General features: G+C 47.8%; 1 protein-coding gene and 1 long non-coding RNA gene across 6 annotated transcripts in view; one reads left to right on the top strand and one right to left on the bottom strand.

Moving 5' to 3' along the window:
- GSS (glutathione synthetase) overlaps positions 1–4,571 on the bottom strand; it is a 27,732-nt gene extending 23,161 nt beyond the window's left edge. For 2 of the 5 annotated variants that reach the window (XR_014149108.1, XR_014149109.1), the window contains exons 1-2: positions 4,463–4,571; positions 1,223–1,354 (exon numbers count right to left, since the gene is read on the bottom strand). Coding sequence is in view for 2 of the 5 variants with exons in the window: in XM_081832933.1 (XP_081689059.1) it covers positions 1,223–1,348 (126 nt within the window). In the remaining 3 variants the exon portion in view is untranslated. Of the gene's footprint in view, positions 1–1,222; positions 1,355–2,605; positions 2,693–4,462 lie in introns of those variants that run through there. The other 3 variants (XM_081832933.1, XM_081832932.1, XM_081832934.1) reach the window with 3 other exon arrangements.
- LOC145723806 (uncharacterized) lies at positions 4,535–11,174 on the top strand. The gene is made up of 3 exons (XR_014149110.1): positions 4,535–4,633; positions 6,360–6,475; positions 10,794–11,174. It is a non-coding gene; the product is annotated as an uncharacterized LOC145723806 (long non-coding RNA).
- Positions 11,175–22,638: the final 11,464 nt, after the last annotated feature.

The following is a 22,638-nucleotide window of genomic DNA, read 5'->3' as shown; positions in this document are numbered from 1 at the left end:
GGGGGAGTGGGAGAGCGAGAAGCAGGCTTCCTGCCGAGCAGGGAGCCCGATGTGGGACTCGATCCCAGGACCCTGGGATCATGACCTGAGCCGAAGGCAGACGCTTAACGACTGAGCCACCCAGGCGCCCGACTTTTTTTTTTTTAAAGGATGAGACTTTTAAAAGATGTGGTTTGGACTCAGCAGTTCTACCTTTATGTATCAACCCTACAGAAACACTCATAAAGGTACCCAACAGACATGTATGCTGTTCCCTGGAGTGCTATTTGTAATCATAAAACATTAGAAATCACCTAAATCGTCATCAACAGAGGAAAGCTGAGCAGTGATCCATCCATACCTGGAACACCATGTATTAGAACGAAGCTAATCCTACTGGAGGGAGTTGGAAAGAGTTCTAAAACAGATTGTTAAATGAGAAACAAAATCACAGGGCTCCTGGGTGGCTTAGTTGGTTAAGTGACTGCCTTTGGCTCAGGTCATGATCCCGGAGTCCCAGGATCGAGTCCCGCATCGGGCTCCTTGCTCAATGGGGAGCCTGCTTCTCCCTCTGCCTGCCGCTCCCCCTGCTTGTGCTCTCTGACAAAAAAAAAAACTTAAAACAAAAACAGAGTAATCTGCATGATCTATATGATCCAATTTATTTTTTAGAAAACCATATATTTTGGGGCTAACTCTTGATCTGGGGGTTGTGGGTTTGAGCCCTGCACTGGGTGTAGAGGTTACAAAAAAACACCAGTAAACTTAAAAAAGAAAAGCATGTTATTTCTTTATATACACAAATATGTATATAAATGCACAGAGAAGGATATACACAAACCAATTGTACAGATATACCCCCCGCAGTGTGATTAGGGGGTCTTAAAAAATAATAGTTCACTGGAAAAAGTGCTTCACGTGAATTATCTTCTTATTCTATTACCAACTTGATGAGGTAGGTCCCATTACTATCCCTTTTTTATTATTTGAAGAAACCACAGCTAAGAGAGGTTATGTATCCTGCCTAAGTCACACTTGAAACCCCAGACTTAAATTTGATTCCTCTAGCAGGCTACTTTCTACATATATTTAGAGATCAATTTTAGTTATTGAAAAAATAAAATAAATCAAAAGCGATGTCTCTGACAGAAAGGAGCTGCCTTTAGCCTGGCAGGGACCAGATAATGAGCATTAGGATCCAGAGCGGAGTGGTCAGTGCTGTGGGGAGGAGTCAGGGGCTTACATCAGAGGAGCTGGGCTCCTGTGAGGTCCTCAGCAACACTCCCTCGGCCAGGGCGCGGTCCACAGCCTGCCGGGCCATCTCCTCCAGCTGCTCATCCCGCAAGATGCTCCCCCAGCCGGTGGCCATCCCAACCTGCAGCAGGAAGAGAGGAGAAGGCTTGGTGATGGATGGCCTGGGCCCCAGCAACGGATGAAACTGGCGGTGCGGTACAGAGGAGTGAACACTGGATGGCAGCTCTTAACTTCCATGAGTGCAGAATGGAAAGCTTGACGAAGCATTTCCACTGCCACTCTCTCTTTTGGTTCCTAACACAAGGACGGCATTATTCTCACAGTAAGGAAGTGGAATCTCGGAATGGTGAAATGACTTGCCCAAGGTAATGATTGGTAAAACCTGCATTTGAACCCAGGTCACAGGACTCCCGCCCAGTGCTTTTCTTTTCTTTTTTTTAAATTTTTATTTATTTGACAGAGAGAGACACAGCGAGAGAGGGAACACAAGCAGGGGGAGTGGGAGAGGGAGAAGCAGACTCCTGGCTGAGCAGGGAGCCTGATGCGGGGCTCGATCCCAGGACCCTGGGATCATGACCTGAGCAGAAGGCAGATGCTTAACAACTGAGCCACTCAGGTGCCCCAGGCCCAGTGTTTTCATTGGAGAAAGAGGCACTAATGTCATATGTGATTGGGGCAAATTCCTTCCCCCTTGTAGCTGCATATTCCCTACCTGTGAAACCAGGGGGATGGAGCAGACCAGTGGTTTCCAAACCTGGCTCAATATTCTGGGGAGCTTGGCAAAGAATACAAATTCCTGGGCCTCACTCAGAGATTCTCATGCAAGAGGTCTGAGGAGAGGGAGGGTATTTTTTTTTTTTTTTTTTTTTGTAGCTCTGTATTTTTAACAAATTTAAAACCACTGCAATAGATTATTAATTTCTGTTTTGGGGCACCTGGGTGGCTTAGTCGGTTAAGTGTCTGACTCTTGATCTCAGCTCAGGTCTTGATTTCAAGCCCTGCATTGGGAATGGAGCCTACTTAAATTTTTTTTTTTTTTTTTTTTTTTTTTTTAATTTTCCCTTCTAGCTCACAACCCATGCAGATCTCAAATGGGAGGGGTGGGTAGGAGGAGCCCTTTGTAGAATACTATGAAATGCAGATACGGTGAACTCCTCCCTCATACTAACTGGAAGCAAACTCACTAGCAGGACATGACTTCATTCCTTGTATGGACATCTATCATCACAGCACCAAGACAAAATATTTCTGAGAAATCACATTAGCAGGATAAAAACAACCAAAACCCAAGTGCCCAGTGTAATAGGAGGAGGAGTCCAACTGCCTGTCCAGGGACACACAGGTATGAACCAATTCACACCCTGATACTCACTGATTTTGCAGCAGGCCTCAGGGATTTAAGAAGATCTGATTAAAAATCTGGAACGCCGGTCATTCATTTTGTTTTGCCCTACTGTTACTGGATTTTAGGAAAATAACATGGTTACCCAGCTCAGCGGTCCCCAAAAAGGAAGCTAGAGAACACCAAGTAACTTGATCACATTTAGCTCCGTCTCCCTCTCCCTTTAACAGAACTGGTGCTAAACCAATTATGAAAGTCTGTTGGCCTCAGCATAATGTTTCAAAAGAAAATGACCGTGTGATTTCAAGGGGGTCCTGACAACAGAGATAAGGGCAGTTCATAGAGTCATAATAAAGCTCTGGGTCAGTGAGATCCGGGTTTGAGCCCATAATAACATTACTTCCTTCATAAATAAGGTCACCATGTGGATTAAATGAGAAAAAAATCTGTGTGTAGTTCCTTAGCAGAGTTTGGAGCTCTATACATGGGAACTTCTTTTTTTGGCTATACCCACTTTACAGGTGGAAGACTTGTCAGGAGGTCACACGGCGGGCTGGTGGCAGAACTGGGACAAGAACTTATGACTGACATTAGAGGAACAGAACCCTCCATTAGCCCCCATCTCTTCACAACTCTGGGATCCCAACATCTCTGCCTGCCCTTGGGCTCTTGTCTACTTGGTAAACACTGAACGGCATCTAATGCCAGGCCCTAGACTAGGTACCGAGGACACAAGAGAGATAAGACATGAAGATAATCACTATGTAAAGTGCTGATTGGGCCCTTTGTTTTTCTCATTCTGCAGACTCAACCTTGGGGCTTTATTTGTTTTGCTGAGGACACTCAAATCTATACCTTCACAGTGGTGTTTTCCTGACCTCCAAACTCTAATAACCTACTGCTTACGGGGAGTCTCTGCAGAACCAGAATAGAATTTGTTGTTGTCTCCCCACAAATCTGCTCCTCCTCTGATGAATCCCACCCAAGCACTCAAGCCTGTACATACTTCTCTCCAACACCCCAGTCTCCCCAAATCCTGTAGTTTCTATTAAATATAGAATGCTTTGAATTCCTTGATTTCTCTCCATCTCCGCTGTCAGGAGCCTCATTTCGGCTACCATCATCTCTTCCCTGGGCACTAAACAGACTCAGAGTGAGGTTATCTTCAGTGACCAGGATACATCTGCCTCTCTCCGGCCCCTAGGCTAGGCACGTGCTGCAGGCTTCTCTTTTTGGAACACTCCCCACCATTCCTGACTAGCCTTCATGACTCAGTTTCAGAAGCTGTTCATGTTCTCCGCCCAGGGCTTCTACATACCACTAGTTTCCCCTGTACCATAGGAATCAGGAATCATTGAGTGTCTTCATCACTTCTCTACCTGCCCGCCTACTACTGTATTCAGTGAATGTTAAATGAATGAATGATGAATGAATGACAGACTGTGACCAGATCAACAAAAGTCTTAAAACGCCCACGAGAAAATCCGGTCGGACTTTATCCGGAGGGCGAGGCCAGGGCCTGCGTGAGGCCTGGGGCAACAACACCCGTCTCCCGCCCAGGCTTGCCCCACTTCATGGGCCCGTTCGCTCCCACTCCAAGCCGAGTTTGGTTCTAATCGCTCCCAGTTCCTTTCTTTCCTTTTTAAACTCCGGCACGCTGTCCCCGACACCGGCCCGATCGGGGTAAGGAGATCTGGGAAATCTGGGATCAACACGCACCAGCCCAACCCCCTCAGTGGACACCAGTTTCCCCTTCCCTACGATGAGTTTGAGTTGCAACATCTCTCCGCCTTCAGGGTTCCAATCACTGGCCAGACCCCTCCCTCACATCTATCCTCTCTAGGAAACGTGGCCCTTGCCGGCCGCCGTTGCCGCTCCCCAACCTACTAGTTCGTCGTCCTGCCTTCCGCGGTACTCAAGCCCCTCGCGCAGTTACCCCAGGTCCAGGGGGCGGGGCCTCGCTGCGACCCAATGCGCTTGCGCGCCGCGCTAGCGGGGACTAAAGAGCAGGGCGGGGAGGAGACCCGTGCCTGTGGAGCTGGACGGCGGCCGGGAAGGGTCAGTCCGTGTGAGGGCAGCCTTGGCTTTAGGGGTTCGTCGTCTGGACCCAGACGGGTGGGACCTTGGGAAGGAGGGGAGGAGTCAGGCTGTGTCCGCCCGGAGTTAAGGGTTTGCAGAGCTTGTAGGGCGTCAGAGCTGGTGACGTCTATTGTAAGATGGGGAAACTGATACCCAGAATGGGACAGTCACTACCTCGGGGACAAACTGTGGGGTTAGGTGTGACAATGGAGGTCCAGAGAGGGGCAGAGACCAGCGCAGGGTACCTCAGCACGTTCCAGGTTGAGCCAGTGTTGGAGCCCAAGCTTCTAGAAGTTTTCCATTCAGCTGAGTCCCAGAAAAGACCTCCTGATTTCTCTAAGCTCGGGAAAACTGCTGGAAAAGCTGTAGAGGCAAAGGAAAGCATTTTCATTTTTCCAGCAATTTTTACAAAGATTTTAAGTATTCTCTACACCCAACGTGGGGCCCGAACCCACAACCCTGAGATCAAGAGTGAGTCGCTGGCTCTACTAAATGAGCCATCCAGGTGCCCCTTTTCCGGCAGTTTTTAAGTTGGGAATGTTGAGGGTGACACAGTGTTTCTCAAAATGGCCAATATCATTTGTGTCAGTATCTGGGGAAATTTTTTTGAGAATGCAAATTCTTCTTATCTTTTTTTTTTTTTTTGAGAATGCGGATTCTTGATTCCTATTCCCACCTTAGCTCTTGGCAGCCCTCCAGTTCTTTTAGTGTTCCTTCTTTCTGGGTTATGACAGGATCTTCTCAATGTGAAGCACCTCATATGAATTTTAGTTAAAGTAATCTGAATTTATCAGTCTATTCTTTGGGAAGTTAACTATGACTAAGAGAGAACCCCAGCTTTCACATCTGATTAAGAAGGTAGACTGGTAAACAGTGCTTTTCTGGGGACTCAGGGAAGGCTTTTGGGGTCTTGAGGGGTAGGTAGGAATATGTAAGCAGTGAAGGAAGTAAGCGTGGAGGTAAGAGGCAGGAAAGGGGACAGTGTTCCAAGTAGTAAGAACAGAAACAGCAAAGGCAAATAATTCTTAGTGTGGCTAGGCTCTTTTTAGAGATACTGAGGAGTTTGGTATAGATACCAGGGAGGGCCTGGGGGTTGAGCAGGGTGTTAGGAGCTCAGTCTTGGAGAGGGAATCTTGGATTCCAGGTTAAGGATGTTGGCGTTTGTCCAGTGAGTGATGGGGAGCTGTCTAAGGGTTTTGAGCCAGGGAAAGTCTATTTTATGTGTTAGGTGCTGGCTGCAGTGTGGCAAATGTTTTGGAAATGGGGATACTAAGGCCAGAGAGCATGCTCAGAGGGTGTTAAGGTGTGAGGCAGTGGCTGAAGAGTTGGAGAGAAGGGGACAGATTAAGAGACGTTTAGGAGGGAGAACTGCAAATGATCATAAATCAGTGGCCTAACCCAGGGGCCAGGATGTTTCCAGCTCCTTAAATAAAGCTTGTACATTCTCTGTCTACAGGACAGACTGAGTTCTCCCATCTTGTTGGGGGGAGGGAAGCGATAGGTAGTCTGGTTATGGGCACAACAGTGTTTCTATGATGTCCTTGCCTTGTCTGCTTTTGTACCTGAGGGAGAGTCTGAAGCAGCAGTTACTATAATAGGCCCCAAGTCGCAGAAGTCTACCATGTTAACCGGGAACCAAGGAAACTATTTCTAGTGCAGCATGAAATTAAAAGTCAGAAATCATGACCCAGGGTTCTCTGTGCAGGTTTCCCTCCTCCAAGATGGGTGCCAAATGACGAGTATCAGGTGTATATCGGTGAGACTTGGGGAAGATCCCAGACCTTAACAGCCCTTTGGTTGAGTCCCCTCACATTGTGGCAGGTAAGGTGTCTTTCTTCCCATTTTGTAGATGTCACAGCTGAGCCTCAAAAGTTCTGTGACTTGCTCAAGGGGACTCATTTTATGGTGCAACTGGGAGTGAGGGGCTCTTGGCCAAGGGTCTTTCAAGCAAGGCTTTGTCTTTCCTGTTCCCTCTGCCCTGATGCTTTGCCCTTAAATCTTGGCATAACTGGTTCCTTCTTGTCATTCACATGTTTCCTCCTCAGATGCCATCCCCGCCCCATTGGTCTCTATCACATTATTGTATGTATTTTCTTCATAGCACTTATTAGAATCTGAAATTATTAATTTTGTCTGTTTCTCTCCACCATGTGAGTTCCATGAGAACAGGCACAATATGTGTCTTGTTTACCACTTTACCACCAGCACCTGGGATGATACCTGCCACATAGTAGATGCTCAGTAACATTTGCTAAATGATAGAAACAAGCTGGGGAGAGGAATGCAGGGAAACCAACATTAGTTGAAAGCTTAGGATGTTTCAGGTACTTTTCTTTTTTTTTTTAATTATTTTTAAATATTTTTATTTATTTATTCGAGAGAGACAGAATGAGAGAGAGCACATGAGAGGGGTTAGGGTCAGAGGGAGAAGCAGGCTCCCCGCCAAGCAGGGAGCCCGATGTGGGACTCGATCCAGGGACTCCAGGATCACGACCCGAGCCGAAGGCAGTCGCTTAACCAACTGAGCCACCCAGGCGCCCTTAGGTACTTTTCATAAACTACTTCATTTAGTCCCCTCACAGCCTTTCAAGGTAGGTACTGTATTTCCTTTGGTAGGTAAGAAGATTTGCCAATTGAGGTCAAGTCAGTGGTTTGTTACTTTTGAGGCGATAGACTCCTTTGAGAATCTCCATTAGACACAAACTTTTTGCAAACCATGTGGAGAAATTCACAGACCTCCTTGGGCCCACTTGGGGGTCCCCAGATCAAGGAACCCAGGGTTGGGGAACTTGCCCGAGGTCTCTCTGGCCTCATGCCTTTGCTACTTCCCCACTCCATGGCAAGGATAGATTCCATTGAGTGGACTACAGGGAGTCTGCTAAAGATTCTGGAGCAGAGGGAGATTACGATGCAGTGAGCCTTTGAATGTGTCAGACCTGGGTTCAAATCCTGACTCCAAAACTGGCCGTGTGATTATGGGCAAGCCTTCTCGCCTCTCTGAATCCCACTGCCCTCATGTTGAAAATGGAATCTATCTTTTCTTTCCTAGCTATAACGGATCTTTATTAATCTGTGCCAGGTACTTGGTTAATGGCTTTACAGTTATCTCATTTTTTACCACAACTCTGTGATGTCAGTACTGTTCTCTCCATTTTATAGCTGGCGACTTGCAGGCTTGCAGAAGTGTCCTGACTTGCCAGAGATCATGCAGCTTCCCCCAGTCAGCCACTGTGCTCCCACACGTGCACCTGGGGAGTTACCATGAGCTCAGATCTCCCAAAGCTGCCGTTTAAGTCTCTGCTCTTGGGGTTTGTGGGAACATTTGAGTGTGAATTAGGTGAAACAAGACCAGGAGGGCTACCTTGCATGTGAATGGAGGCCAGTCCCTTTGCTTTGTATATGTTGTAACCTCCCTCCCCTCCCCTCACCAAGCCTGTACTGGGCCTCTTGATTGGGACAGCTCTTTCTCGTTCTGGAGTCTGCACTGCCCCTGGTCTGCATCTGTGTACGTGGCTGCTGTCTCTTTTTAGCAGTGACATCACCCTGCCTGGTATTGGTGTTTATGAGGCTGTCTCCCCACCTGGCTGGGGGCCATCGCTTGGCCATCGAGTGTAATTCCTCAGTCTTCTAGCCCCCTAACACAGGTCTGGCCCAGCAGTGCTGCTCAGGAAATGCCTGTGGAATCACAGTGAGGACTCTCCCATGTGTTGAGGATTTACTGTGTGCCAGGCCTGTCTCGGACACTTTATATGTGTTATCTCATTTACACCCCCCACTGTAATCCTGGGAGGGAGAAGTTACTGTCCCTATTTTACTGAGAAGAAATAGAGATTCAGCTGGGCTTTGCGTTAGGCCTACTTGTGATGATTGATGGCACCAGGGCTGATTCCAGGCCTGTGCTCTCATCGTGCATAAGGAATTCTTGAAACTGTGGGCTGATAAAGGGAAGACACACTCCTCCACCCCCAGTACCCTCAGAGACTTTTTACTAACAAACTTCTAGTCCAGCTCTCATTTCATCCACGAGCAGGGACGCCTGGCTGGCTCGGTTGGTACAGCATGTACCTTTTGATTTCAGGGTTGTGAGTTCAAGCCCCACATTGGGTGTAGAAATTTATTTTTTTATTTTTTTAAGGTTTTATTTATTTGAGAGAGAGAGCATGAGCGGTGGGAGGGAGAGAGGGAGAGGGAGAAGCAGACTCCGCGTTGAGCAGGGAGCCTGACAATGACAACACAGGGCCCCATCCCAGGACCCTGAGATCTTGACCTGAGCTGAAGGCAGACACTTAACGAACTGAGCCACCCAGGCACCCTGGAGATAGAGATTACTTAAAAAAAATAAAATAAAACAATCCGTGAGGAAACAGAAGCCCAGAAAGGAGAGATGACGTACTTATAGGCCCTCTTTTCCACTTACTACTTGTCCATTACTTTTGGGCAGGATGGGGTCTGATTTTACCCACCATTAAAACACTCAGGTAGACCTGTGCCTGGTCCAGGTTGATGCTCAGTAAATACTTTTTTTTTTTAAGATTTATTTATTTATTTATTTTTATATGAGAGAGAGAGTACATGAGAAGGGGGAGGGTCAGAGGGAGAAGCAGGCTCCTTGCTGAGCAGGGAGCCCGATGCGGGACTCGATCCCGGGACTCCAGGATCATGACCTGAGCCGAAGGCAGTCGCCCAACAACTGAGCCACCCAGGCGCCCCTCAGTAAATACTTTTAAATTGTATTTATTATGAAAACATCGAGAAGGGAAAGGATTAGTATAACAACCACCCACATTCCCACCACCCAGTTTGCAAAATAAAACATTGCTAATATAGCTGAAGGCCTCGTGTGCCCCTCCACAATTGCACTCCCCCGGGATAAAGACTCTTCTGAATTTGGTATTTATTATTCCTACGTAATTTTTTATTGAGATATAATTCATATGCTATAAAATCCAACATTTTTAAGTGTACAATTCAGTGGTTTTTAATATAATCACAAGATGGTGCAACAATTACCACTCTCTAATTCCAGAACTTTTCCATCACCTGGAAAGAAACCCTATAACCACGAGTGGTAACTCTCCCAATCCTCCTCTCCAGCCCCTGGCAGTCACTAATTTGCTTCGTGTCTCTATGGATTTGCCTATTCAGGACATTTAAGATAAATGGACTCCTGTATGTGGCCTTTTGTGTCTGGCTTCTGTCACTTAAGCATTTCAAGGGTTATCCATGTTGTAGCATGTACCAGTAATTCATTCCTTTTATGCCTGCATAGTATTCCATTGTGTGGAGACACCACGTTTTGTTCATCTGTTAGTTGGTGGACATTTGGGTTGTTTCTGCTTTTTGTTATTATAAATAATACTGCTGTGAACCTTCATATTCAGGTTTTTGTGTGGATGTATTTGATTCGGGAATAGACCTCGGCGTGAACTTGCTGGCTCACAGGGTAACTCTACATTTAATTTTGAGGCACTGCCAGATTGTTTTCCAAAGGGGCTGCACTATTTTACATTCCCACCAGCAATGTCTGAGACTTCCAATTTTTACATCCTTACCTCTTGTTCTTATCTGTCTGTCTGGCTATGACCATCCCAGCGGGTGTGAGATAGGGTCACATTGTGGTTTCAATTTGCATTTCCCTAATGACTGGTGATGTTGAGCAGTGCTTCTCAGCTGTCTGTCTATTCCCGTCTTTTACCTATTTTTTTTTTTACTTAAAAATATCATAGCTAAATGTACATAAAGTTTGCCATTTTAACCATTTAAGTGCACAGTTCAGTGGCATTAAGTACATTCACAGTGTTGAGCAAGTATCACCACCATCTGTCTCTGGAACTTTTTTAGCTTCCCCAACTGAAACTGTACCCATTAAACAATAATTCCCCATTCTCCACTCCCAGCCAGCCCTTGGCAACCACCATTCTACTCCGAGACTACTTTTTGGACTCAGTTTCTCTTTCACTTCATAAAAGAGAGGGTCCATTTTAAAATTAGATTGTCTTTTTATTGTTGAGTTGTAAGAATTCTTTATATATTCTGGACATTAGACCCTTATTAGGTACATGATTTGACTAGCTTCTCCCATTCTGTGGGTTGTCTTTTGGATTTCTTTTTTTAAAGATTTTATTTATTTATTTGACAGAGAGAGAGACAGCGAGAGAGGGAACAGAAGCAGGGGGAGTGGGAGAAGGAGAAGCAGGCTTCCCACTGAGCAGGGAGCCCGATGCGGGGCTCGATCCCAGGACCCTGGGATCATGACCTGAGCCGAAGGCAGACGCTTAACGACTGAACCACCCAGGTGCCCCTGTCTTTTGGATTTCTTGATAGTGTCCTTTGAAAAACAAATATTTTTACTTTTGAGGAAGTCCAGTTCATCTGTTTTTTCTTTGGTTGCTTGTGCTCCGGGTGTCATATCTAAGAAACTATTGCCTAATCTGAAATAATGATTTAATTTATACCTATGTCTTCTTAGAGTTTGATAGTTTTCACTCTTACATGTAAGTCTTTGATTCATTTTTATTTAATTTTTTTTTTTTTTTAAAGATTTTATTTATTTATTTGACAGAGAAAGACACAGCGAGAGAGGGAACACAAACGGGGAGTGGGAGAGGGAGAAGCAGACTCCCCGCCGAGCAGGGAGCCCGATGCGGGACTCGATCCAGGGACTCCAGGATCATGACCTGAGCTGAAGGCAGTCACTTAACCAACTGAGCCACCCAGGCACCCTATTTAATTTTTGTATATGGTGTGAGGTAGGTCCTTCCTATGCATTTTTAAACCTTTTACTACGTATGTGTTTCTGAATACTTGATGCTATTTTTCCTGTTTTTGGACTTTAACTGGTAACATTGTATATATTCTTGTGCAGCTTGTTTTCTCATTCAGCCTTATGTTGGAAGAGTCATCCATGTTGATAAGGGTAACTAGTTCATTCGTTTTCACTGCTCTGTCGGTTCACTGTATAAAAGCCACATTTCATTTACCTTCTCTCCTGTGAATGGTCTGTTGGGTTGTCTCTAGTATTTTACTATTACAGATGGTAAACTAATATGGGCCTCCTTGTGCAGTGTGTTGAAGGTCATGAGCATGTTCAGATTTCCTAGATAATACAAACTCTCTCTTTTAAGTGGTTTTATAAATTTGCACTCTTGTCAGCAATATATTAGAATTGTTGGATTAAAATTACATCCTCACTAAGACTCAGTATTGTCAGGCTTTTTTGTTTTTACCAGTCTAGTGGGCGAGACATGATATTTCATTGGAGTTTCCCGGATTAATAGCAAAGTTTATTTCTCAGTAAATAGTTACATGGTTGCACGGACAGGTGCACGAAAGCAGAATGGATGCAGTTCTTTGAGGAATGACCCTTGTGACTCTGCTTGTGGCTAGAATAGTGGCAGGGCCTACACTGTGTTGGCTGTTTGTAGGGAGACTCTGGAGCTAGGAAGTATTGGGTGAGATTGACAACTCTGTATATGGGGGGAAGGCATTTGTCACCTTGACACCAGTGATGGGAACCTCTCTCCAGGAAGAGGCTATAGTCTTGCCCTTCCATCTCCCTAAACTTTCCCCAAGAAGGGAAGGAGCTGGAGAGAGAAGCCAGGAGGGAATTATGTAAGAATGAGAATGGGGTCCCACACTCTTAGGAATGACCCTTTTTGGGGAACCTTCTCCTTGTCTTTATATTGGTGGTATGTATTTCTCCTGTTTATTCTACTGAGTTTGGGGGTGATGACAAGGATAATAAAAAGAATAGTAATGATTGTATACTATACACTTATTAATGTGTGAGGCCTTGTGCCTTTTTTTATGAGTATTATCTCATTTAATTCCAGTGGAGTGGGTGTTCTTATTATTCCTGCTTTACAGATGACAAACAGGGCATCAAAGAGACAGAGTAACTGAGGGTTTTCACTCCAACAGTCTGGCTTCAGAACTTGTAAGCACTATACTGTATTGTTAGCCTGGCTCAGCTAAACCCAGGAGAGCAAAGCAAGCAGAGGCTTGGGTGGGTGAGAAACACGAGTCATGGTGAGAAGGGGGCAGCAGGGAGCAGAGTGAGAGGCCCCTGGAGAAGATGGGTTCTTTTTTTTTTTTTTTAAAGATTTTATTCATTTATTTATTTATTTATTTATTTATTTATTTATTTTTTTTAAAGATTTTATTTATTTATTTGACAGAGAGAGACACAGCGAGAGAGGGAACACAAGCAGGGGGAGTGGGAGAGGGAGAAGCAGGCTTCCCGCCGAGCAGGGAGCCCGATGCGGGGCTCGATCCCAGGACGCTGGGATCATGACCTGAGCCGAAGGCAGACGCTTAACGACTGAGCCACCCAGGCGCCCCAAGATTTTATTCATTTATTTGAGAGAGAATGAGATAGAGCATGAGAGGGGGGAGGGTCAGCGGGAGAAGCAGACTCCCTGCCGAGCAGGGAGCCCGATGCGGGACTCGATCCCGGGACTCCAGGATCATGACCCGAGCCGAAGGCAGTCGCTCAACCAACTGAGCCACCCAGGCGCCCGAGAAGATGGGTTCTTGAGAGGCAGGTGCCCTCCCCCCCAGTGGACACGGTCCATTTGGCAGGCATGCATGGGCACCTCTTCTCTGCCAAGTCCTGTGCTGGCTGCTGGGGATGCAGAGTGAGATCTGCCCATTTCCAGGTCTCAAGAAGTCCCTAGACAGATGGAACAAGAATCTGGAGGATGTGGGTGGCCTCACCCCCCTAGGACACAGGTGATAAGATGGCACGTCAGACTGAGGTATCTGTAGATATCCTTCAACAGGTGAAAGTTTAACAAACTGTGGTACATCCATAATATGGAATGCTACTCAGTAACAAAAAGGAACAAATTATCGATGTAGGCAACAACTTTGGATTAATCTCCAGGGAATTATCCTGAGTGAAAAAAGCCAATCTAAAGAAGTTACATACTGTATGATTTCATTTATATAACATTTTTGAATTGATGATTTTAGAAATGAAGAACAGATTGGAGGTTGTCAGGGTTAAGGATGGGAAGGAGAAAAGTGTAGTTATAGAAGGGTAACACCTTTTTGTTGTTGGAATTGTTCAGAATATTGACTGTGGTGGTGGATCTGTGAACCTACACAGGTGATAAAAGTGTATAGGACTTGGGCGCCTGGGTGGCTCAGATGGTTAAGCGTCTGCCTTCGGCTCAGGTCATGATCCCGGAGTCCTGGGATCAAGTCCCGCATCGGGCTCCCTGCTCTGTGGGAGGTCTGCTTCTCCCTCTGCCTCTCTCCCTCTCTCTCATGAATAAATAAATAAAATCTTTAAAAAAAAAAAAAACTGTATAGGACTTAATACACACACACACACACACACAACTATACATAAAACTGGGAAAACTTGAGTAAGATCGGGGGATTGTATCCATATCAATACAGGCAATCTCTCTATTATTTCTTATAATTGCTTGTGAATATGTAATTACCTAAAAGAATTTCAATTGAAAAATGAAATTTAAGGCCCAAAGCATTGTCAGGACAGTAGAGTTATTTGTAATGACAGCATTTTCAACCCATATAAAAAATCCCGAGGGCTATGTGCAGGGAGGCCTCTTGCCCTTAAGTTAGCCAAGTCCAGCTCCACAGAAGTGGGCAGTATACTTTGAGATGTGAAGGAGTGCAGGGTCACTGTAAACACCTCAGGAGACCCAGGGTAGACCCATTGGGTTGGTTTCTGAGTTTAACTCTTTGAGCCTCTCTCTGCCCTTCACCTCCTGAGCTGACTGACCATGATTATGAGGGCAAGGGTAGAGCCGCACCCACTCCACCCTCCCCTCCCACTCCACCTCGAATTGGTCTTTTGAGGACAGATGTTCTTCCCTTGTTCTCCACTCCACCAGGTTGGGCTAAGTGCCCCTCCCCTGGGATGCCCTGTGCCGATTGTTATTAACTGTCTGTGCCTCCTCATGCCTGTCTCCTTTGCTAGACAGACTCCTAGGTCTCAGGGGCAAGACCAGAACAAGTCCCAACCTGGGGGGCATCAAAGAGTGTTTGTTGTACTCAACTAAATGGGAAGCTGACCCTGGCTTTGATAAGCATATTCTGATCCTGAGATCCTAGGGAGGGCCTGGGTGGTGGCACAGGATTTTGGGGTTAGTGTGACTATGGTCTTATGAGATCCTGGGACTTTGTTCCCACATGGTGGTCCCACTAGGATGTCTCTCCCAGAGTGCTGGCTGCCCTGGGCACTCCTTCAAATTCCATCCCCAGAGTGGCAGACCAAGGCTTGTCCACCATACCACCCCAACATACCCATAGCCACAGTGTTCCCATGTTCATGTTGTTGACCTCTTACCATGGGCTAAGCACTTCGGTTTATTGATTCCTCTCAGCAACATTATAACGCAGGTATTCTGCATCTATCCATTTGGCAGAAAAGGAACCCAAAGCTCAGAGAGGTTAAGTAACTTGCTCAGGGTCACTTAGCTTGTGAATGGCAGAGCAAGGACTTGAGGAGGCAGTCCTAATGTGTGCCAGTCTAGTCCCTGCAGGTGCAGAGCTGAAAGAGAAACATTCCTGCTCTTATGGAGCTAATGATAAAATCACCAGACATCTAGATGTGCTTGGCTATGCCAGTCACAGGCTAAGCTCTTTATGTACATTCTGTTGTTGGCTCTGCATAACAACCACATGAAATAAGGTTATGCCCATTTTACGATGGAAATGGAAGCTCCACGAGGAAAAGCAAGTAGACACATAGCAAGTAGAAGCAGACCTGGACAGTCGGATTCCAGAGCCAGGGCTATCAGACCCTCTTCTGCCATCTCTTCCCCAGACCTATTTTTGGCTTTTTCCCTCCTCCATACACTGGCCCTCCCAGGCCCCCTCCCCGCTACCATTTCTGCCCTCCCCTCACTCTAGCTGTCCTGTTTAGCCTGTGTCAATAGACCTCAGCCCTTTCATTCATAGTCTAAGCATAGTTTGGAACCTGGGTTTGGGCCAGAGTATCTGCACGTTGACCCCTAGGAGGATACCCTACACTCTGGCCCTTCCTGTTCTACCCAGCTGCCTGGCAACAGGAGTCCTGGAGGAGCCTACTCCCCAGTGCCCTTCCTTACCTGTGGTGGCCAGGAGATGCACGGCGTGTGGCACAGAGGGTAGAGCGGCAGGATGCCCACACCTGGCAGGGAGGCCAGCACACCCCACAGGGGGTGGGGGCAGCACTGGGCCTCTCAGTGCTGGTGGTTCTGGAAGCTGATAGCAGCAGCAACAACTGCTGGCATTATCTGGCCTCTAAGAATAGCCTGGGCTAAAGAGCTGGGGGCTGGGGCCAGGGAAGAGGGCAGGAGCCTCTTCCCACCGCCCCTTCCACCTCTGCCTCTGCTTGCCCTAGAAACTGGGAAGCCTCCCTCTGGTCTACTTTTAGCTCGGGTGGTTTCACATGGATGCATCTTCCCTGCTTTTGGGCTGGGGGAAAGAAGGTGTCCCAGAGACTCAGACCCAGGGCCAAGGGCAACGAGGACCGGCCCTTACCCAGGCCCTCCCCACTGACACAGAATAGGGGCTTGATTTTTCAAGGATCCTGTTGGAAGTGACCCTTATTCATTTGGCAAATCCTTAAGAGATAGGTAATATATACTCGTGATTCAGAATTCAAAGGTATAAAAGGGTAAACAAGGAAAAAAAATCAGTCTCCCTCCCTTCCCAAGCCCTCAGCTACCTCTTCCACTCTCCAGAGATAACCACTCTTGCCAGCAAAAGTGGTCCCTCCATAGGTAGGCACAAAAATATATGACTGTCCTCTTCCCCCATTTTTACATGAGCGATAGCACATGCCATCCATTCTTCTCCTCACTTTTTCCACTTAACGGGATATCTTGGAAATGACAGTAATTTATTGAGTCTCTACTCTGTGGCATGCACTATTCTAAGCACTTCAGATGTTAATGTTCATCAGAATCCTATGTGGTAGGTTTTTTTTGTTGTTGTTTTGTTTTTACAAATTCCCATTGTTACAAGGTTAAATCATTTCCCAAGATTTCATAGCTGGTAATTGCCAGAGCCAGGATTCAATCCCAGGCAGTCTGACTTTAAATACGGTATTCTTCATTACTACCCAATACTGCCTCTCACGCTTGAGTCCTGTCGGTACATAGCACACCCTCACTCTTCCTAAAGGCCAAGGTAAGAAATGGACATTGAACACTCACCATGGCCCATTTCAGGCTGGGATACAGCAGTGAGTAAGAAAGATGAGGTCTCTGCCCTTCTGGAACTGGCAGCCCATGCTCACAAGTATCTGTCACCCAAAGCAGAAAGAGGGAAACACACCTGTCATGCACACCCACATCCCCACATACAGGTCTGCTGTTTGCACACCCTCTTCTCCCTTATCCACTGGTCCTTTACTCACACAGCATCTGAGCTGAAAAGCCTCACAGCCCAGGGCTACAGGTGGAACGTGGAGGTCCAGACAGGTAGCTACTTAAAAGAAATCACGACGTGGCCCTCGTGAGCCTCACTCATCCCCTACCCCCTGGGATCCATTTCAGCAAGGCTGGTGGGGGGTGCCTATAATCCAGGCCCCAGCCCTTGTTTGAAGTTGGGAACAATTGAAGGGCAAGGGAGCTATAGTTAGATCCACAGCTGCTGTCACCTGTTGCAGCCTGGGCACTGGGCCCAAGCATTGTCTACATGGGGGCACTCTACCAGTGAGGGCCCACTGGGGGTGGGAGGTTGGCCCAGTCTGGCTCAGTTCTAGAGAGACTGAGACAGAGGCCAAGACAAAGAAACAGAGTCTCAGAGGGCAGAGAAAGACAGAGTGACACAGAAGAACCAAGACCCTTGAGAGCTACAAGAGACTGCCACCAAATGCAACACTGAGACTGGTGGGGAGTGTGGGCAGAGACAGAGAGCTATTGAGACAGTGAGGCAGAGATTGAACTCAGGGATGCAGCAAATCAGAGCCCCAGACCACTTCAGTCCAGCACAGGGCTTTCTGTCCAGCCCTTTATCTCCAGGAGGCTACACATGGACACTTCTCTCTGGGGCAGCCACCCTCCAGATCCTCCCAGATTCTTCTAGGGCAGTCTGAGGTCCTCTTGGGAGTGCTCCGGGAGGCCCCAGGGGTCTCTGAAAGGGAGAGTTTGGGCTGCTGGGTCTAGTCATAGCTCTCATTCACTATGTGACCTTGGATAAGGATCTGTCTCTTCCTCTGTGCCTCAGTTTCCCTAGCTGTTCAATGCAAGAGTTGGTTTGCGTGATCACTAAAGGGTCCTTTCATCCTCTGATGTCTGTCAGGACATTTCCCCTCACATGTCTCACCTCCCTCCCTCTTGCTGCAGCTGAAGCCACTCCTTTGTTTGTCCTTTGTGAGGATGGGGGACAGCTGGTCCCCCTCCATCTCCCCCCCCCAACCCCGAGTAACCTTTTAGCCCTAAATCCACGCTGAGGCATCTCTCCTCCGGATAAACAGCCCTGATGCCTTTTGGCAGCACTCATCCTATTTTCTGCACAAGCATCAGAGCCGGGGCCCACTCGGGCCCTCTGCAGCTGCCTAGGGCCCCAGGAGGGGGACAAGCCTTGGACAAGCAGGGGCCCCCCAGGCCCCTCTTTAGGGCCTCACCGCTTTGCGTTTGGACCGTTATGGCAGCCGCCTCCTAAGTCAGTCTTCCTGCCACCGGTGTCGCCCCTTCAGTCCATCCTCCGCACCAGCTGCCGCAGGGATCTTGTGAACACATAAATCTGACCATCCTGTCAAATGTTCTTGCTCAGAACTCTTTGATGAGAAACATAAAATACAAATGCCTTTGATGGCTCCCCAACTCCTGCAGGAGAAAGCGCCAAACCCCAGTCCGGCTTCTGAAGCCCTTCACAGTCTAGTCCCACCTGCTCTGTCCGGCCTGCCCTCCCTATGTGGCTGCCCCAGCCTTGGAGTCTGGTCTCCTGTTCTGCATCCCCTCTCCTCTGCCCTCGGTGACCTCCTCTCGCCTGGGTGGCCAGGGCCTCCTTGCTGCTTCTAGTCTATTCTCTAGATGGCCACCAGGGCGATTGGCATTCAACCTCCAACCACTTACTCTCCTGTCCGGACAGCTTCCCGTTGTACTTGCTGGAAAGTTCAGAGTTCCTTCCAAGTCCTACAGGACTCTCAGCGATCCAGCCCCTGCATACCTATGTCACCTCACCTTATAAACCCCCCCTCCCCCGCAGGGGCGCCTGGGTGGCTCAGTTGTTAAGCTTCTGCCTTTGGCTCGGGTCATGATCCCAGGGCCCTAGGATTGAGCCCTGCATCAGGCTCCCTGCTCAGCGGGAAGCCTGCTTCTCCCGCTCCCACTCCCCCTGCTTGTGTTCCCTCTCTCGCTGTGTTTCTCTCTGTCAAATAAATAAAATCTTAAAAAAAAAAAAATTAAAAAATAAACAACCCCCCCTGTCCCCGCTCCAGCGGCCCCAGCATGGTGACAGGGCCTCAAATGCACCAAGCTATTTTCCATCTCACAGCTTTTGTATTAACTGTTCCTTCTGCTCAGAATATTCTTCCTCTGGCTCTTTGCATGGCTCCTTCCCATCCTCCTGTCCTTCAGGTCTCACCTTGAATGTCTCCTCTTCGGAGACCCTCCCTGACCAACCTGAATCACCAACCCTCCACCCCGTTACTGTGGTGCCTTCATAGCATGTGCCGCCATCTTTAATTCCCTTGGAAAACATTACTTGTTTATTGACGGCTGCTCTGTGAGGGAAGGGGCCTTGTTGTCATGCCCATCTCCTTGCCCGTCTAGGTGTCAGACTTGGTCTTGTCCTTCAAACTCCTCACTCTGACACCTCCTTTGGGTGTCTTTCCTTTCCTGGACAATGAGTATTGTGTTCCCATCCTGGACACAGAAGAGAAGCTGCCAGATGCATGTCGAACTGGATCCATGTGCCCCTCCCACTGAAGTAGCATTTAAACAGAGTCCTTCAATATCTTTATCAAAGAAGGACTTCCAGGCACTGAGGTGCATTGGTGACAGATCCATTTCTGGCTGGGGATGGCTTCCAAATCACATCTTCTCTGTCTCCCTCTCTGCCCTTGCTTTTTCTAATACTCGCCCAGTGGCATTTTGGGCTAGAAGAAGAGAGGCCAGAGTTCTGATATCTCTTTTGGGCTTTGCCCCATCAGCTCATTGCTCATGGAAATCTCCCCCAAATAGCCCCAGCTCAGTAGCTGCCTCTAGTTCTGGCTGCCAGTAAACTGTGAGCTCCAGGACTCTTGGCAACTGCTGATCTGAGAACTTTTTTTTTTTTTAAAGATTTTATTTATTTATTTGAGAGAGAGAGAGAGTGAGCACGAGAGGGGGGAGCGGGAGAGGGAGAAGCAGACTCCCCGCTGAGCAGGGAGCCCGATGCGGGACTCGATCCCGGGACTCCAGGATCATGACCTGAGCTGAAGGCAGTCGCCCAACCAACTGAGCCACCCAGGCGCCCGAGAACTTTGATAGAAACTGGGGATACCTAGACCCTGATGTCCAGCTTGGCCCCAGCTCCCCTATATCCTAAGACTGCCTCTATCTGTCTTTGGCCACTTTACTCTCTACCCTGGATCCTGCCCCTCCTTTCCAACTCTGTTCCTAGCCAGGCCCAAGATTCCCTGGCTCTGCTGTGGGGGTGTAGGTAGGGGACTTTCAGCATTGTAGTCTTTGAGGGCAGCAACAGGCCCTCAGCTCAGGGAAATCAGGGCCGCCTGGGTCTAGGGGCCTGGGAGCACAAAGGCTGGGGTGCCTGAGGCTGAGCCCTCCCTGACAGTCCTTCCTAGCACTATTAGCACCTTAATGAAGTTCCTTGAGGACTGGGGTTCTCAGAGCAATTTCTGGAGAGAGTCCAGGAGGGTGGACATACCGCAGGCCAGGCTGCAGGTGCCCCAGCTGCCCTCATGCAGTCCTCACCACAGTTGCTTTCTCCTTTGCTGGCTTCTGTGTGCTGGGTAGAGCACTAACCTTGGGGGTGGGATCCCAGAGTCTGGCCTGAGCTCCCTCCGTCCCCATCAGGGCCTCCGTGTCCTCAGTTGAGCTGAGGGTCTAGACGAGATGGTTTCCCTTTCAGCCTTGATGCTCCTGATTTCTCATGCTCTGCTGTCTTTAATTGGAGGGGGAAAAAAGCAGGGGGGATATAAAAGATACAGGAGAGTACAGAGAACAATTAAAGCATTGTATACATTTTGTCATATTTGCCTCAAGTCTTCTGCCCCTGGATTCTAGCACTTCGGGGTTCTAGTGACCCCAGTTTTAACACTCCAGGATTGTAAGCCAAGGTGCACACATGTCTTGGCTCTGTACTCCAAATCTTGGGAAGAAAAGGCAGGAAGAAGGACTTTGGACCATCTACATTGCCTATTCAGTGTGTGGGTTAGTTGGGATGAGAGGGTAGTTATGAAGAAATGAAGCTTCTGGAGGTTCTAGAATCCTAGGGTCCTAAAGTTGGAGCAGATCTCCGAGGTTACCCAGTCCAAAGCTTCACAAGGCTCTGTGAAAGTTCCTCTGTGTGGTTCCTCACTGCTGTTGGCAGGCTCATTTTCTTCCAGGCAGTCTCTTCCATCGCTTACTGGCTCTGAGGATGAGAAAGCCCCTCCTGTGTGTGTATCCAAACTGCTGCCTTGTAACCACCCTGTTGGCCTGCTCTTGAGGCACCACAAATCACACAGGCTTCCTCTGCTCCAGAACAGCTCGTCACATACATAAGGTTGGTTGCATATTACGTCCTTGTGGATCGTGGCAGTTGGTGCCTCTCTCGGGCGCATCCTGGATGTCCCCAGTGCTTTGTCGTTTTTGTCTGTGTGCTCATCTCAGCGGGCAGGTGTGCCCTGTGTAGCAGAAGCAAACTTACAGGGCAATTCTAGACCCATTTCTTTTGGTTGGTTTCTCAGCCCTAGCTTTATACACTGAGCAGGTAATTCTAGAATTCAGACCCACATCATATTTGGTATTGGCTAGGCTCATTAGAGGTTCTGATTCTCCAGGCTAATTCTACTGCTCGAGCCCGAGGAAAGAAGCCTTCTATCTGAGCATTTTCAAACAGTGAGCAGGATTTTCCCACCTCCTGAGCTTCCTATAAATTGCTCAAGCATAGACCCTTAGCCTCTGACCCCATGAGGAGATTAAAACTCTATAATCTTAAACTATCTATCAAGTTTGGTTCCTACTCTAACTCAGCACAAATTTATTGACTTTCTACTACGTGCAGATGCTCTGTAGGGTGCTGGGGACATAGACCAAGCTCTTGCCCTTTAGTTGGGAAAAAGACTGGGAAATAATCTAAATGTCACCCATAGGAGACCTGTATCATTTCATAACATGGAGAAGTATCTGTAGGATTAATTCCTGAAAGGGTCTGGGCATTTGTAATTTTAACAGATACTGCCAAATCCGGCCATGCATTTTAAACAAAGTTTTCCTGTAACACACAAGCAGTGAAATACGTACATCTTAAACGTACAGCTCAATTAGTTTCACAGAGTGAACACACCTGTGTAACCCCCCACCCCCACCCCGCTGTGCTCAGTCAGTAGTGTTTCCTGCATTCCTGAGGCTTTTCTCGTGCCTCATCCTCTCATTACTCCCTCTCAAAGGACCACTCTTCCACTTTTACCATCCTACGTTAGTGTTACCTGCCTTGAACTATATACGGTGGAAAATGTATCTTTGAAATTATTTCTGTATATTTTATAGGATATAGATATGTCGCGTATTTGGAATTGGTGGCCAGTTGGTATGGAGGTGTTCTCTGTGTGAGCTCAGCCTGACATCTGGAATCCTGGCTCTGGACCTGTGAGGTTCTACACGTCCACTGTCTCAGGTTCCAGGATCCTTTGATTCTCTGACTCTGAAATTCTGTGGTGTCACCAAGGCCTGAATGGGGTGATGGACAGGAGAGCCTGGAAGGGCCCTGATGTATTCCGAAGCCCATCTCAGGCAGACTGAACGCTAGCACACCCAACCCCTGTTGAGAGTGGGGTGCGGGAGGGGGCTAAGAGTGAGAGTTGGTTTCCT

This window comes from Leptonychotes weddellii, chromosome 10, assembly GCF_054177405.1.
Source record: "Leptonychotes weddellii isolate Sample4059 chromosome 10, ASM5417740v2, whole genome shotgun sequence".
Taxonomy (NCBI): Eukaryota; Metazoa; Chordata; class Mammalia; order Carnivora; family Phocidae; genus Leptonychotes; species Leptonychotes weddellii.
The sequence above is the reverse complement of the archived record's forward strand: the minus strand, read 5'-3'. Positions and strand labels throughout refer to the sequence as shown.